The 12,421-nt window shown below is 38.0% G+C and overlaps 1 protein-coding gene across 1 annotated transcript in view; it reads left to right on the top strand.

Annotated features, from left to right (window-relative positions):
• Positions 1 to 7,891, top strand: part of TPO (thyroid peroxidase) — a 37,181-nt gene extending 29,290 nt beyond the window's left edge. The window contains exons 10-13 of the mRNA XM_062488518.1: positions 402 to 639; positions 4,009 to 4,217; positions 4,402 to 4,572; positions 7,731 to 7,891. Coding sequence (XP_062344502.1) covers positions 402 to 639; positions 4,009 to 4,217; positions 4,402 to 4,572; positions 7,731 to 7,891 — 779 coding nt within the window. The remainder of the gene's footprint in view (positions 1 to 401; positions 640 to 4,008; positions 4,218 to 4,401; positions 4,573 to 7,730) is intronic.
• Positions 7,892 to 12,421: the final 4,530 nt, after the last annotated feature.

Genomic DNA, 12,421 nt, shown 5'->3' with positions numbered 1-12,421 from the left:
CTCTGTGGCTCCACCAACCACAGAAAGTGTTGTCTCCAGGAGTGGCACAGATAGCTTAGTTAGGTACACTCTGCATTTTAAGAAATATTACATGTTGTCATGGGTTTTACACACCAGACTTTTTACTCCAGTCAACCCAGGGTAAGACTGAATTAACAGTCAAGGAGTTAATAGTCCATTAGGCCATGGATATACCTGCTTAGAGGAAGACTGCTGGAGCTTAGTTCAGATCCTGGCATAATTTCTCTGATCAATTTAACCAATAATAGCAGACCTTTTTTATATATAACTGTCTATGACTTCAATTAATGTTGTCCAAATCCAGTGCTTATAAATGTATTAGTTTCATATAACATGCCTAACAGATAAATCTAATCTTCCTTTCAACATCTTATTTGCAGGTTATAATGAATGGCGAGAATTCTGTGGTTTACCAAAACTGGAAACTCACACTGACCTGAATGCAGTAATAACCAATCAAAATGTCACTGAAAAAATCATGGAATTGTACCATAATCCTAACAATATTGATGTTTGGCTTGGCGGTCTCATGGAAGACTTTCTTCCAGGTGCTAGGACTGGTCCCCTGTTTGCATGTATAATTGGAAAGCAAATGAAAGCACTAAGGGATGGTGACCGGTGAGTTTATTATGCAGTCAAATCATGTGTAGAAACTCAGTAGCAATGGAGATTTTACAGTCACTTACACATGCTTCAGATAAATCACTCTCTGCCCCTTGAACATTTTTATTTTAGCTCCTTCAGTTTTGTTGGGTGAGCTTTTGATTATTCTTCTTAGGTTCGTATACAGTCTCAATTCCAGATGACACAGAGTTTGTTTCTATGGTACTGAGGTGTCCAGCTGTTCCTGCTGAAAATGCAAGGTGCCATCAGAAGTTAATTGTGGCAGGGACCAGTGCCTTCTGCATGGCTGGATGTAGTAGTGTGCAGGTTTTATTCCCCCTGAGGGCTGCACTGGGCTCAGGACCTGAAAGAACCTCAGTATTTTTCTTTGGCAACTGCAGCAAAGTCAGAAGGGATAGGAAAAAGCTGTAATTAGGGCTTCATAGAAGGGATAATAAAAACATCACATACTTGGCCTTATGTGAATTGGGACTGCAGAGTGTTCCCAGAGTTGCTTCATTAGACACAGCATAGGATGTCACTTCAACCAACCCTGCACAAATGCCACCCTGAACTTGTGCCAGTACAACCCTTCATACCAGAAAAGCAGGAGGAATGCAGCTTCAGGTCACAATGGGGTTTATATCTTGCTTCTGCTCATGGAGCAATTTTAAAACCAACCTTTTTTTATTTCTGTCATGTACTTGTGGCAGTAATTTTGGATCTCAGGAGATGACTAATTTAAAACTCCTCACACCATGCTAGCAGGGGTGTCTTAAATACATCTGGTCCTTACAATAAATAACCTTTAAGCTCATCTTATAAGTCACTATTAAGGAAAGATAATATTATGGAAATAATCATCCAAAGCAGAATTTAAATCTGAACTTTAAAAAATGTTAATAAATTTGCTCACAAGAAAAAGCAATGCTAATCATAAAGGTGGATTTTTATTTACAGAAACTGTATAGACAACAAATATTCTACTCAGATGTGTTAAAAACATGGTTGAAATTCCTCTGAATCATACAGGCATACTAGCTGTATCTAGGGAAAGAGTATCTATGGAGGTCTTTTCAGCATCCTTTCTATTATTCAGTACTTTACACTGTAACTTAATACACTGTTACTATATTCAGTGTCTTATAATGCTACCAGCATTAAATAAACATAAGCATAATTTAATACATTAGCTCCAAATTGAGAAAAAGAGAGTTCTAATAATGAAAGAATTCCCCGGGTTTCTGCCACAAAATTTGTGGCAGCTAACTTAAATGTGAAATGGTATTCTTTCATTAATAACAAAGAAAACACCTAAGAGAAGTTAGACGTATGTAACAAGATATTATAGTTGTCACACAGTAAGAATGGAAAAGTCTAACACTCATTGCAGTGTCTGGTCAGGTAGAGCGTAGAGTGTTATCTGTAACTGCACCAGGGACACTGCATACACTAGATACCCTAATTGACAGGTCTGTACACCTAATTTAAAAAGAACTTTTCTAATGTACTCTTTAAGTTCAAAAATCAGGACTACATGGAATTGTCACCCGAATGAACTCCAAATTATGATAGCCCTAAATCCTTATTGTGATAGCCCTAAATCCTTTTTGTCAGTAATCTGACAAAATATAAAAGGTTTTCTTCTTCCTACCTACTAAACTCAGGCACTTAACCATATCACCTAAAACAAATTGTTTCTGACCCATCAGCCTCCTTTTGCATCTTCCTCCTCTGAATATTTTTTTAATCTCAGGATTTGAAATATTTAAGCAAAAATTCTGACATTTTGTCATTCTTTGCATAGGGATTTGGTGATCTGATACATATTGATGGAGTAAATCAAAATGTTTGTTAAAGTAAACACCTATCTGTTGGGTAGATTAAAAAATCATTTATCATTTAGGCCGGTGGATAAAACTGAATTTTGTGATCAAAGTAGAATAGGCTTCAATGTATGTGAAAGGGGACATGACAGGGGTAGAACTGAGTTGAGAAAAGTCTGTGATGGCATTGGTTATGGGGAGAAGCCTCAGAATCATCGGTGAGGTTTCAGGACGCTCTGAGAAGTTTAGGAACAGCATGCAGGTGAGGTGCAGGAGGAAGGCTTCTTTCTTTTTTTCTCCTTCCAGCCCCTCCATGTCTCCTGCATTTCTTGTCACAGTGCTGCTGAGGTGTGGGACATCAACTCCACTCCTGGTTCTGTACATTGCCTCCTCCTTCAATGTAGGCAAAGTGGAATGGGTTTTTTAACAAATCAGGCTTCTAAAGGTAACTACTGGCCTACAAATAAAGCCAGTTTTGAAAAATTTCACATGCACTTACCTTATTTAGCAGTTATGTTCCTGTTGGCAGTAGGATCAGATTTGCCCTGAAAAGCCACCCTAGGGCACACTGGCAGTCCTCAGCCTCCCCAGAATACAAACACAACTATCAGACTTCCCATTTATATGGTACCTTTACATGCAGCTCATTAAAATATTTAAATGCTGCACGTGCCAGGTTTGCATAGAATCCCCAGTAAATATTGCTGTTCCCTTCTAATCAGGCAAATATAAACACAAACTCACAGGCTTTCTAGAAACCTCAGCCATGTGCCCCACGTATTATGGATCTTAAGTCCTGTGTTAAACCTGAGCTCTGTGTGTACACTGTGATCACTCCCATACTCTACTGCTGTCCTCAGGCACATCCACCAATCCTGCCTAGAGTTTGGGAAAATCCTAACTGGCCTGGCCACAGGGAACTAAGCAGTGTAACAGTGCTTATCACTTTTTAATGTACTAATAGAGATGTTCTATCAAACTCTCCAGAAGTATTTTTGCCATTTAATGACATCTTTATATACAAAATGTTTGTCTACAAATCTACAGGTTTCTTAGCAAATTAAGTACTCCTAATTAACCAGAAAAGCATTCAACAGTACCTGTTGTCCTAGAAACCATTCAGTAAGGGCAAGCAGAACTTAAAAGCTTTGGAATGGGGAAATCTATTATGGTTACTCCTCCAATTCTTCTGTAATTTATGTTTTAAAAAATTTATGAGTGAACAGCACATATTAGTGTGTGTAGGAGTAAGGATCCAGTTCAATCAAATTTGTCTCAAGTTTTTCTCTCAGGATTAAAACTTTTTTTGTGGAACTGTTTAATCAATGAAAAGCAATACTGCTGTCTTTTTTTTGCTGGCCTGAGTTGTCCAGTACATCAGACTCACACTAGCCTTTTTATGACTGGTTCTGTATGGTCATGGCACTTACTCTTATTATTGTTATATTCCCCTATTTTTGCTATAATTCTTATTTTGGTCTTTTATGTAAGGTAATGTGGAAGTAACAATAAGCAGCTCTTTGATCTTTTCAAAATAAGTTTCTATCAATCTTTCCAGATTTTGGTGGGAAAACGATAATGTTTTCACAGAAGCTCAAAAGCATGAACTCAGAAAACATTCACTGTCCCGCGTGATTTGTGACAACACAGGAATTTCTGAAGTGCCAGCAGATGCTTTTCAACTTGGAAAGTTTCCACAGGATTTTAAGCATTGTAACAATATACCTGGGATGAATTTAGAAGCTTGGCAAGAATTTTATCAGGAAGGTAATCCAGTAGTTACTGATCTTTTTGGAGGGGAGAAATGAACAATTAAAATTTTGATCACCTTAAAACCTGCAAAAATTTTCACTGAAGTTAATGTTTAAAGCAGTAGTGGACAATACCATCTATTTACAAGTGTAAGGTGGTGATTTTTTAAAAGCCTGTAATACAGACTTTTTATTTGTAGATCAACTATGTGGAACGCCAAAGAGTGTGGAAAATGGTGATTTTGTATATTGTTCAGAATCTGGAAAATCTACATTGTCTTATACATGTCACTATGGATTTCAGTTACAAGGAGAAGAACAATTAACCTGCACAAGCAAAGGATGGAACTTTGAGGTTCCAGTTTGTATAGGTATTTATTATTATTATTATTATTATCATTGGAATTTTCTAACAGCTAAAGTCCTCCATAGCTCATCATATGTGAATTCACATAGCATCCTGGGATTATAGTTGTAATAACACAAAAATGTGAAACTTGCCTTTCTCCAGAATTGCTATCTCAATCTCGACCCATCCTGATTCAGCAATCAAGTTGATGATAGGAAAATGGCACTAAAAATTGCCCAGTTAAGCAGAAATCAAGTCTATTAACAGCCAGGGGAGGGAGGCAGCGGGGAGGAGAAAGGGGGGGGAAAAGGCAGCAAATCAGAATCATACATTGCTTCATCCTGCATTCAACATAACAGGATGACAGAGAGTTGTCATTTTCCTGGCATTATTTCAATGGATGCTCTAGATAAAAGTTGAACTCTTCGGCATTAGGTCATGTGTCATCCTAATAATTTGAGTAAAAGTGAAAAGAAAAAAAATCTGTGAAATGAATAAGTGAAGTTAAGGAAACTAATCATCACTTCAGGTCCAACATCCCTCTCCCAAATAGCTATGGAAAGATTTGCCAGAAGTTAATTATTTCGACAGGTGCAAAAGTAGAGCAGGAAAAATCAGTAAAAAATACATTTCTAGCACATTTTCACAGGAATCCTTTCCTGTTATTTTAATAATTCTTTCATCTTCTGTTTTCATTTTGCCTTTTACTGTTTAGTAGAATAGGTTAGAAAGAGAATTAAAATATTTCAAGACTTTCACTCTTCATGCTATGAAGGATTAATTCTCTCTGCTCACATTTCAAATGTGTGTGTTTATGATGGGGGTGTGTGTAAATATATTCGTATATATGTATATCTGTCTGTGTGTATTCACACTCCTCTGCTTTATAAGAATGTGAGAGAAAACTAAACCCAAAAAGGCCAAATTTCAGAATATATTATGGATGGTGGTAAATTGACTTGAGTGCAAGTGCTGCAGCTTATCCACAATAAAGTCTGCTTATCAGTATTTCTGTGATAATGGAATAAAAAGCACTTCATTCTAATTGTATACCTGGTATGGGAAAAGTCAAATGAAATTTGCAGCTCTTTCCTTTATTCACATGCTATTTATCCACTGAATTCCTCCCACATAAATAGCATATAAAGAAATAAAGCTGATAAATTAATTATAATAAAACCTTTTCAATACATTAATGTTCTGGCAGCGAGTGGAATAAATAAGTTAAATGACTGACTCATTCCTTGTCCTAGTTTCTTTTAATATGTTCAGAAATGTAAACAAAAGACTGTATATCAGCTATAGGAAAACAAGCTGCTGCATATATTAAAAAAGCAATGCCTTTATCAAAGGAAAACCATCAAAACCCACTTATGCAGATGCTACTTGAATTTTACAGTAGAAGGCACTTTGTTCCACGCATGTCTGTGCAATATGTTCCCATTCTTTTAAATATTCAGCAAATTAGGGATAAATCAAGCAATATAATGAGGAGGATAGAGCTTAGCATTTCTGCAGATGGTTTCAAAATTATATGCTGCTCTGGAAAAGACAGAGTGGCTTGCTCGAAAAAGCATAGGATTCTGAGAGCTGTTAATTCCCGCTTACTAACTTGGGCTTTGACTGATATAATTTCTATTGATTCAGGAAGTCATTTAGTGCTAGAATATGCTACCTTCCTTTATATTAAGTGATGTCATACTCCTGATAAATAACTCTTTACTTTGTTTTAGTAAACTACTGCTCTTTGAGTAGCAGATCTGACATGCACTATATAGTGATGAAGAAAAGTTACCGAGTTAGCAGACAGCATGACTATGGATCTACAGAAGCTGAAGAAGCACATTTGAATTACAAGACAGGAAAAGGTGCATGTTTTCCTTCCTGGATGATGAACATTAACTCAAAATGTAGTTTTGAAGGGAGTAATGTTCAGAAATCTTCATCCCAAACAACAGATTATTTTCCAGCTTCAAAGAAGTGTTGTGAAAGTGCTTGTTTCTTAAGGGTTCTGAAGTTTTAGATTTTTCCTGCATGTAGTCTTTTGACTGTCTTAGTTGATAACTATCTTTGGGCACAGCTACTTTTTTGTACTACAACTGGAGAGAATCAGGCTTGATCCTATTGCCAATGATGGAAAGTGGTTTCAGTGACAATGCTAAACTAAGTCAGTAAATACAGGTCAGTTTTTAATACTGATTGAAAACAGCCACTTATATTGAAGTAGCAGATCAAACATTGTGGTAGAGAAGGAAAGGAATAGAACCAAAAAGAGAAGATACTGAAAACTCAACTAGTTGTCCACATATGGGCTTGCAGTGCTTCACAGGACCATTGGTCAGAGGCATTAAACAAACTCTCACATTTACAGAAAAAATTGGAAACTACCTAAAATAACACTGGACACCTACTTTTAGCCAACCGAATTCATTCATGTAAGTAAACATTACAAAGAAAGAAGAAAGGTGCAAAAATATGAAAAGACTCCTTTCTTTCCCTCACTGAGTACTTTCTCTTCTGCACTGCTGTTTCCCATTTCAGCACGTAGTCAGAAAGTGAGAGTGAAAGATCTTGAAAGGCCTTAAGAACAAGACTTTCCAACAGATAATTGTTCATCTGCTCAATATTCTGCTAGGATATTGTTATTTTGCAGAAATTATATAGCGTCTAGAAACAATCAATCTTGCAGTGATATCACAAATTATAGTTATAAATGTTATAACCAAAGTTAACCTGAAAATTTGGCTCCTCAAAATCATGACTAGAAGTGCACAGAAGTGTGTCTGCATTATTATTTTCATTATCTCTATAGAGCACAGGATGAAAACATTTATAGAGGAAGTCAAATCCTAGGACACAAATGTGCAAGAAGAGCTCTCAATTTTAAGATTTGTATTTTTGAAAATTCAGCCAGTTTCCATTTGTAGCTTTTTGTGGATTATGAAAGCAACATTTTTTTTCACTATTTTCATCTTTAAAAAACAAACAAAAAATCAAAACAAACCCCTATTTTGTCCTTTAAACAGTAAAAATACAGATTTTATCATTATCTGTCTCATTGAGTGTACAATGACTTTCATTTATGAATCCTTGTAAAAAGTGTTTATGAGAAATTGGTAATCCCTTTGTAATTTGTAATTATGTCTGATATTGCTGATACAGTGTGTACTCATTTTTCAGATATTGATGAATGTGAAAATGAAATTAACCCACCATGCCCTCCTTCTGCTATATGCATTAACACTAAAGGCAGCTACAAATGTCTCCATACTGATCCCTACAAGCTGGCAGAAGATGGAAGAACATGCATTGGTAATGGTTGTGGACCTACTGTCCATTAAAACGTTCTCCGTTACACTTTACAACGATGCAAAAATTCATCAAATTGTGTTTTATTAAAGAGGTATTAGCATATGTGAAAAATCTCTACACAACCATGGGCATAAAGATACAGACAGTTTCTGTAAATGAAGGTGTGGAATAAATAATACTGATACATAAATAAGCTTTTCATTTCCATTCCTATTGCAAATAAATTACTAAGCATTTCCTGACAGTGTATATGAGGAGGGAACCAAATTTGTCTCAGTTTCTCCTAGTTCACATCTAAATTCAGCATCTAAATATTAAGTTCCACCTGACACATTCCAAAACAGTCAACCCTTTCAAAGCTAGCAGAAATTATGCATTTTCTTGGGTTTTTTCAACTCTTCAGCATGAATGGAAGCTGAACAGTAGAAGTTTAAGGGAAGGATGAGTGCAATTGCCCACTGAAGCTGAGCAGTACCTGTTCTTGGGAAAGCTCCATGGAAAGCTACAATCCAAACTCAAGTGAATAGGCATTTACTTCATCTGACTGCCCAAGGGAAGCATGTAATGTTTAAACCACTCAGATCTTGCATATAGAGTCCTGTATGCCCCACAATCATAAGTAGACTGAGTCTTACTGATGGCACATTACTTTTTGACCTATCTCAGTGAATTCCTTGTTTATAATGTGGTATTACACTTATAATTAAGTCCCTTATTAATTGTTCTAAGAAAATGCAAGATGATAATACCTCAGAAAAAAATACCAGTTGCAAGCAAACATATCTTCAATGCTGTGAGGTGCATCCAGTCAGTTTTCCAGCTGTGTTTCAAGATCACATGAGCATTATCCCACCAGTGAGACCTCATTTCTCAAATGACACCTTAAACGAGGCCATGTGACTTCAGCAAAGGCCCAGGAATGAAGTACAATGGGAGACTTCACTACCACAGCAGTAGAAAATACATACTGGTAGAAAAAACTCCCCAACAGGAGATTGCCAGAACGGACCTACCTCCCTCTTGCAGTAGCAAAAGCAAATGCAAATCTTCAGGGTCTAATCTTTATGGGATTAGACTAATAATTTATAGTGGTAGCCATTCAGAGTTTCATCTGAATCAGAAAATAGAAGAAAACACACCTTTTTTTTAGGTATTTCTTAACTTTATTATTTACAGTTTATTCCTTTATCCAATCAACCATGGTTACATTTATTTAGCCCTCTAAATTCAGAGACAAAAATCTGCTTTCAGATTAATTTAAAGTGGTTAATTCACTGATGTTGAATACAACAAAGATAACATGAGGACACTGCATTGGCATATGGCTGCTGTTGAAGAGGGTATGTGCTATGGACTTCCTAATCAGGAAGAAGTAGATGGGTCTTTCTTCAAGCAACTGGAAGAATCTTTGTGTTCACAGACCCTGGCCCTCATGGGGAATTTTACCCACAGTTGTAAGGACAATATAGCAGAGCACATGCAATCTAGAAGATTTTTGGAGAGCATTGACAGCTTCTTGACAAAGGTTTATCAAGGAGAGAACAAGGAAAGGTGCTCTGTGGGACCTACTGCTTTTAAAATGGAATCACAGTCAGAATGGTTGAGGTTAGAAGGAACCTCTGGAGTACATCTTGCCCAATTCTTCTGTTCAAGCAGGATCACCTAAAGTCCAGGACCATGTCCAGACAGCTTTTGAATCTCCAAGTGTGGAGACCCCACAACCTCTCTGGGCAAACAGTACCAGTGTTCACTTACCCTCCCAGTCATTTTCCTGATGACACCCACTGTATACCAGTTTGTGCCCATTGCCTCTTGTCCTGTCACTGGGCACCTCTGGAAAAAGTCCAGCTCCATCCTATTTGCACCTCTCCTTCAGATATTATACAAATTGATAACCACCACCACCATCCCCCTCCCCCTCCCCCCCCCCCCCCCCCCCCCCCCCCGAATCTTCTCTTCGCAAGGCTAAGTTTTCCCAGAGCTCTCAGCCTCTCCTCACAGCAGAGATACTCCAGACTCCAATTGTTTTTGTTCCCCTTCTAAGGCCTTTTTCCAGTATGTCAATGTCTCTGGTGCACCAAGGAGCTCAGATTGCCCACCCAACTCCAGATGATGTCTCACCCAGAGCAGAGGGCAAGGAACACCTCTCTTGATCTGCTGGCAGTGCTTTGCTTAATGCACCTAGGATAACATCATCTGTGTTTGCAGGAAGGGTGCATTGCTGGCTCATGCTCAGCTTGGTGTCCACCTGGACCCTCAGGTCCTTTTCTGCCAAGCCATTTTCTGGCTTGGCATTCTCTGGTGTGGACTGGTGCCTGGGATTTTTCATCCACAGATGAAGGATTTTGCATTTCCCCTGTTGAACTGTAAGGTGCCTGCTAGCCCATTTATCTCATCTGTAGAGGCCCCTGGGCAACCTGCCGTAGCTGATCCTTCTTGGACAGGGAGATTTAACTAGCTCACCTCAGAAGATCCCTTCCAAACTCAATGATTCTTTGATTCTACGTTTAGGTAAAGAGAAAATGAAGAGGTTTTAGCAGTGTTTTATATAGTTTCTCTGTAAACCGTGATTCTTAACATACTAGTGTACATCCCTCACTGTCATTTCTCATACTTTTTGAATTGAGAAGAGTCAATTAATGACTTGATAGTACATTGCTCACAAAAATATTTGTATTAACAAGGGAAATGAGAATGTTACACCTAAGTATATCCTAGTTTGTATTAATTTCTGTATTAAAAAAATGAAAATTTTACACAAAACAAACCATTTGTGTTTTTATTTCAGATAATAAGTTTTTATCAAGGTCATTGAGTAGCTTCATTTGTTGATCTATTGGTTTTTTGCATTTTTGAGGACATCCTTCATAAGGCCTAGTTAATTTCATCATACTGTCAGAATGAGGTTTTTAGACTTGGTGAAAAAAGGCAGTGCAACACCCTTCTAAACCAACATATTGGCGATAATAGATAAGCAGCTGAAAATAAGCAGTAATAAGAATTTGAGAATCTGCAGTATAGAGTGATTTAAAATTATGAGAGCACTTCATATCATTATGAACATTTCAGTCTTCAAAACTAAAAAGCTCTTAAAAATTTTGAAGAGCTCTAGTAATGCTAACTATTCAATACTAAAAATCTGTGTAACTTTCAATCCTGCTTTTATTGATGGAATTCACCAGTAGTCTCAAGGCTTTTTTTTTCTAAGTTTGCATAATGTCTTTGACTCAGATGGAAACTTGTATAGGATAACTTTATTCAGGAAGTGAATTTGTTTAATGGTCTCAAACTTGTTCATCCCTTACTGCTCTGGCCCATGGTTTGCGATATTTTTAGAAGTAAAGAAAAGCAAACCAAACAAACCCCAAATAAAAAAAAAATAAAACCCCAACAAATAACTAAAAAAACCCCACAATGAAACACATAAAATTCTCAATTTTCCATCTATGCATACTCTAACCACATTAAAAATATTGTCACAATCTACATATCTTCACTTTTGATCCACAGTTACTTTCTGTACAAAAGAATTTACTCACAAGATTCCTCATAATCATTCAACCCAAAATATTGTCACTGCCCTCTAATTTAAATTAATTTTAGTTCTTGTTTTGAGTTATATGACAGTGACACATTGTAACCTTTGCATAAATGTTCTTACTTTTTTGCATGTTTTTACTGCCATATCACAGTGTTGGGGGTTGGTTCTTTCCCTTTTCCCTCTGTGGAATTTTCCCCATTGTCATGCTAAGATACCTGTTGACTGGGCCCTGGTGGCAAGGGGGAGGGGAGAGGGGAGGGAAACCCCTCGATATCCAAACATCCAGAAGAGGAAGCAGACGGAAGGCTCTGGCTGTCCCCATTTCCCCGCGGAGTTCGGACGAGAAGGACGATCGGTGCCTCTGTGCCACTCCTGCAATCCCAGCGCCGGGAGCCATCCTCACTGCTGTCAGACCCTGCCCTGCTGCCTTCTCGCTGTGAACTACCACCATCCAGCACTCTGCTGAGCACTAGAACCCACACCGTGAGCGGAGGGCTCTCTCTCCATCTCTCTCTCCCCCTGGGACAGCTCTGCCATCACCCCCAGCCCTCCTGCGGCTCTGCGGGACCCGCCCGCCCCCAGCACCGGGAACTGCAGCTCAGGGAAAAGGTGCCTGCAGCCAAAAAAACACTGGGACTGAGTTACTGTTCTGTTTGTGGGCAATTTCATAGCTGTTGTTGTTCTTGTTTGTCTTGTTAGATATACTAGTAAAGAACTGTTATTCCTACCCCCATATCTTTGCCTGAGAGCTCCCTTAATTCCAAAATTATAATAATTTGTAGGGAGGAGGGATCATATTTTTCAGTTCAAAGGGAGGCTTCTGCCTTTGTTAGCAAATACCTGTCTTTCAAACTAGGACACAAAGGAACATAAATCCTGAAAATGACACTTCCTTAAACTCTGATGGAATTATAATATTGGACCAACTTTCTTTGCTGTGCTGCAATATGCTGTATGAAGTGACTCATCACAGCAGGTGCTTTAGTCTGCAAAGTCAGTTGGTACGCTCAGCACTGCA

This window comes from Cinclus cinclus, chromosome 3 (genome assembly GCF_963662255.1).
Source record: "Cinclus cinclus chromosome 3, bCinCin1.1, whole genome shotgun sequence".
In the NCBI taxonomy this organism is placed as follows: Eukaryota; Metazoa; Chordata; class Aves; order Passeriformes; family Cinclidae; genus Cinclus; species Cinclus cinclus.
Note: the sequence above shows the minus strand (reverse complement) of the source record. Positions and strands in the feature narration are given on the sequence as shown.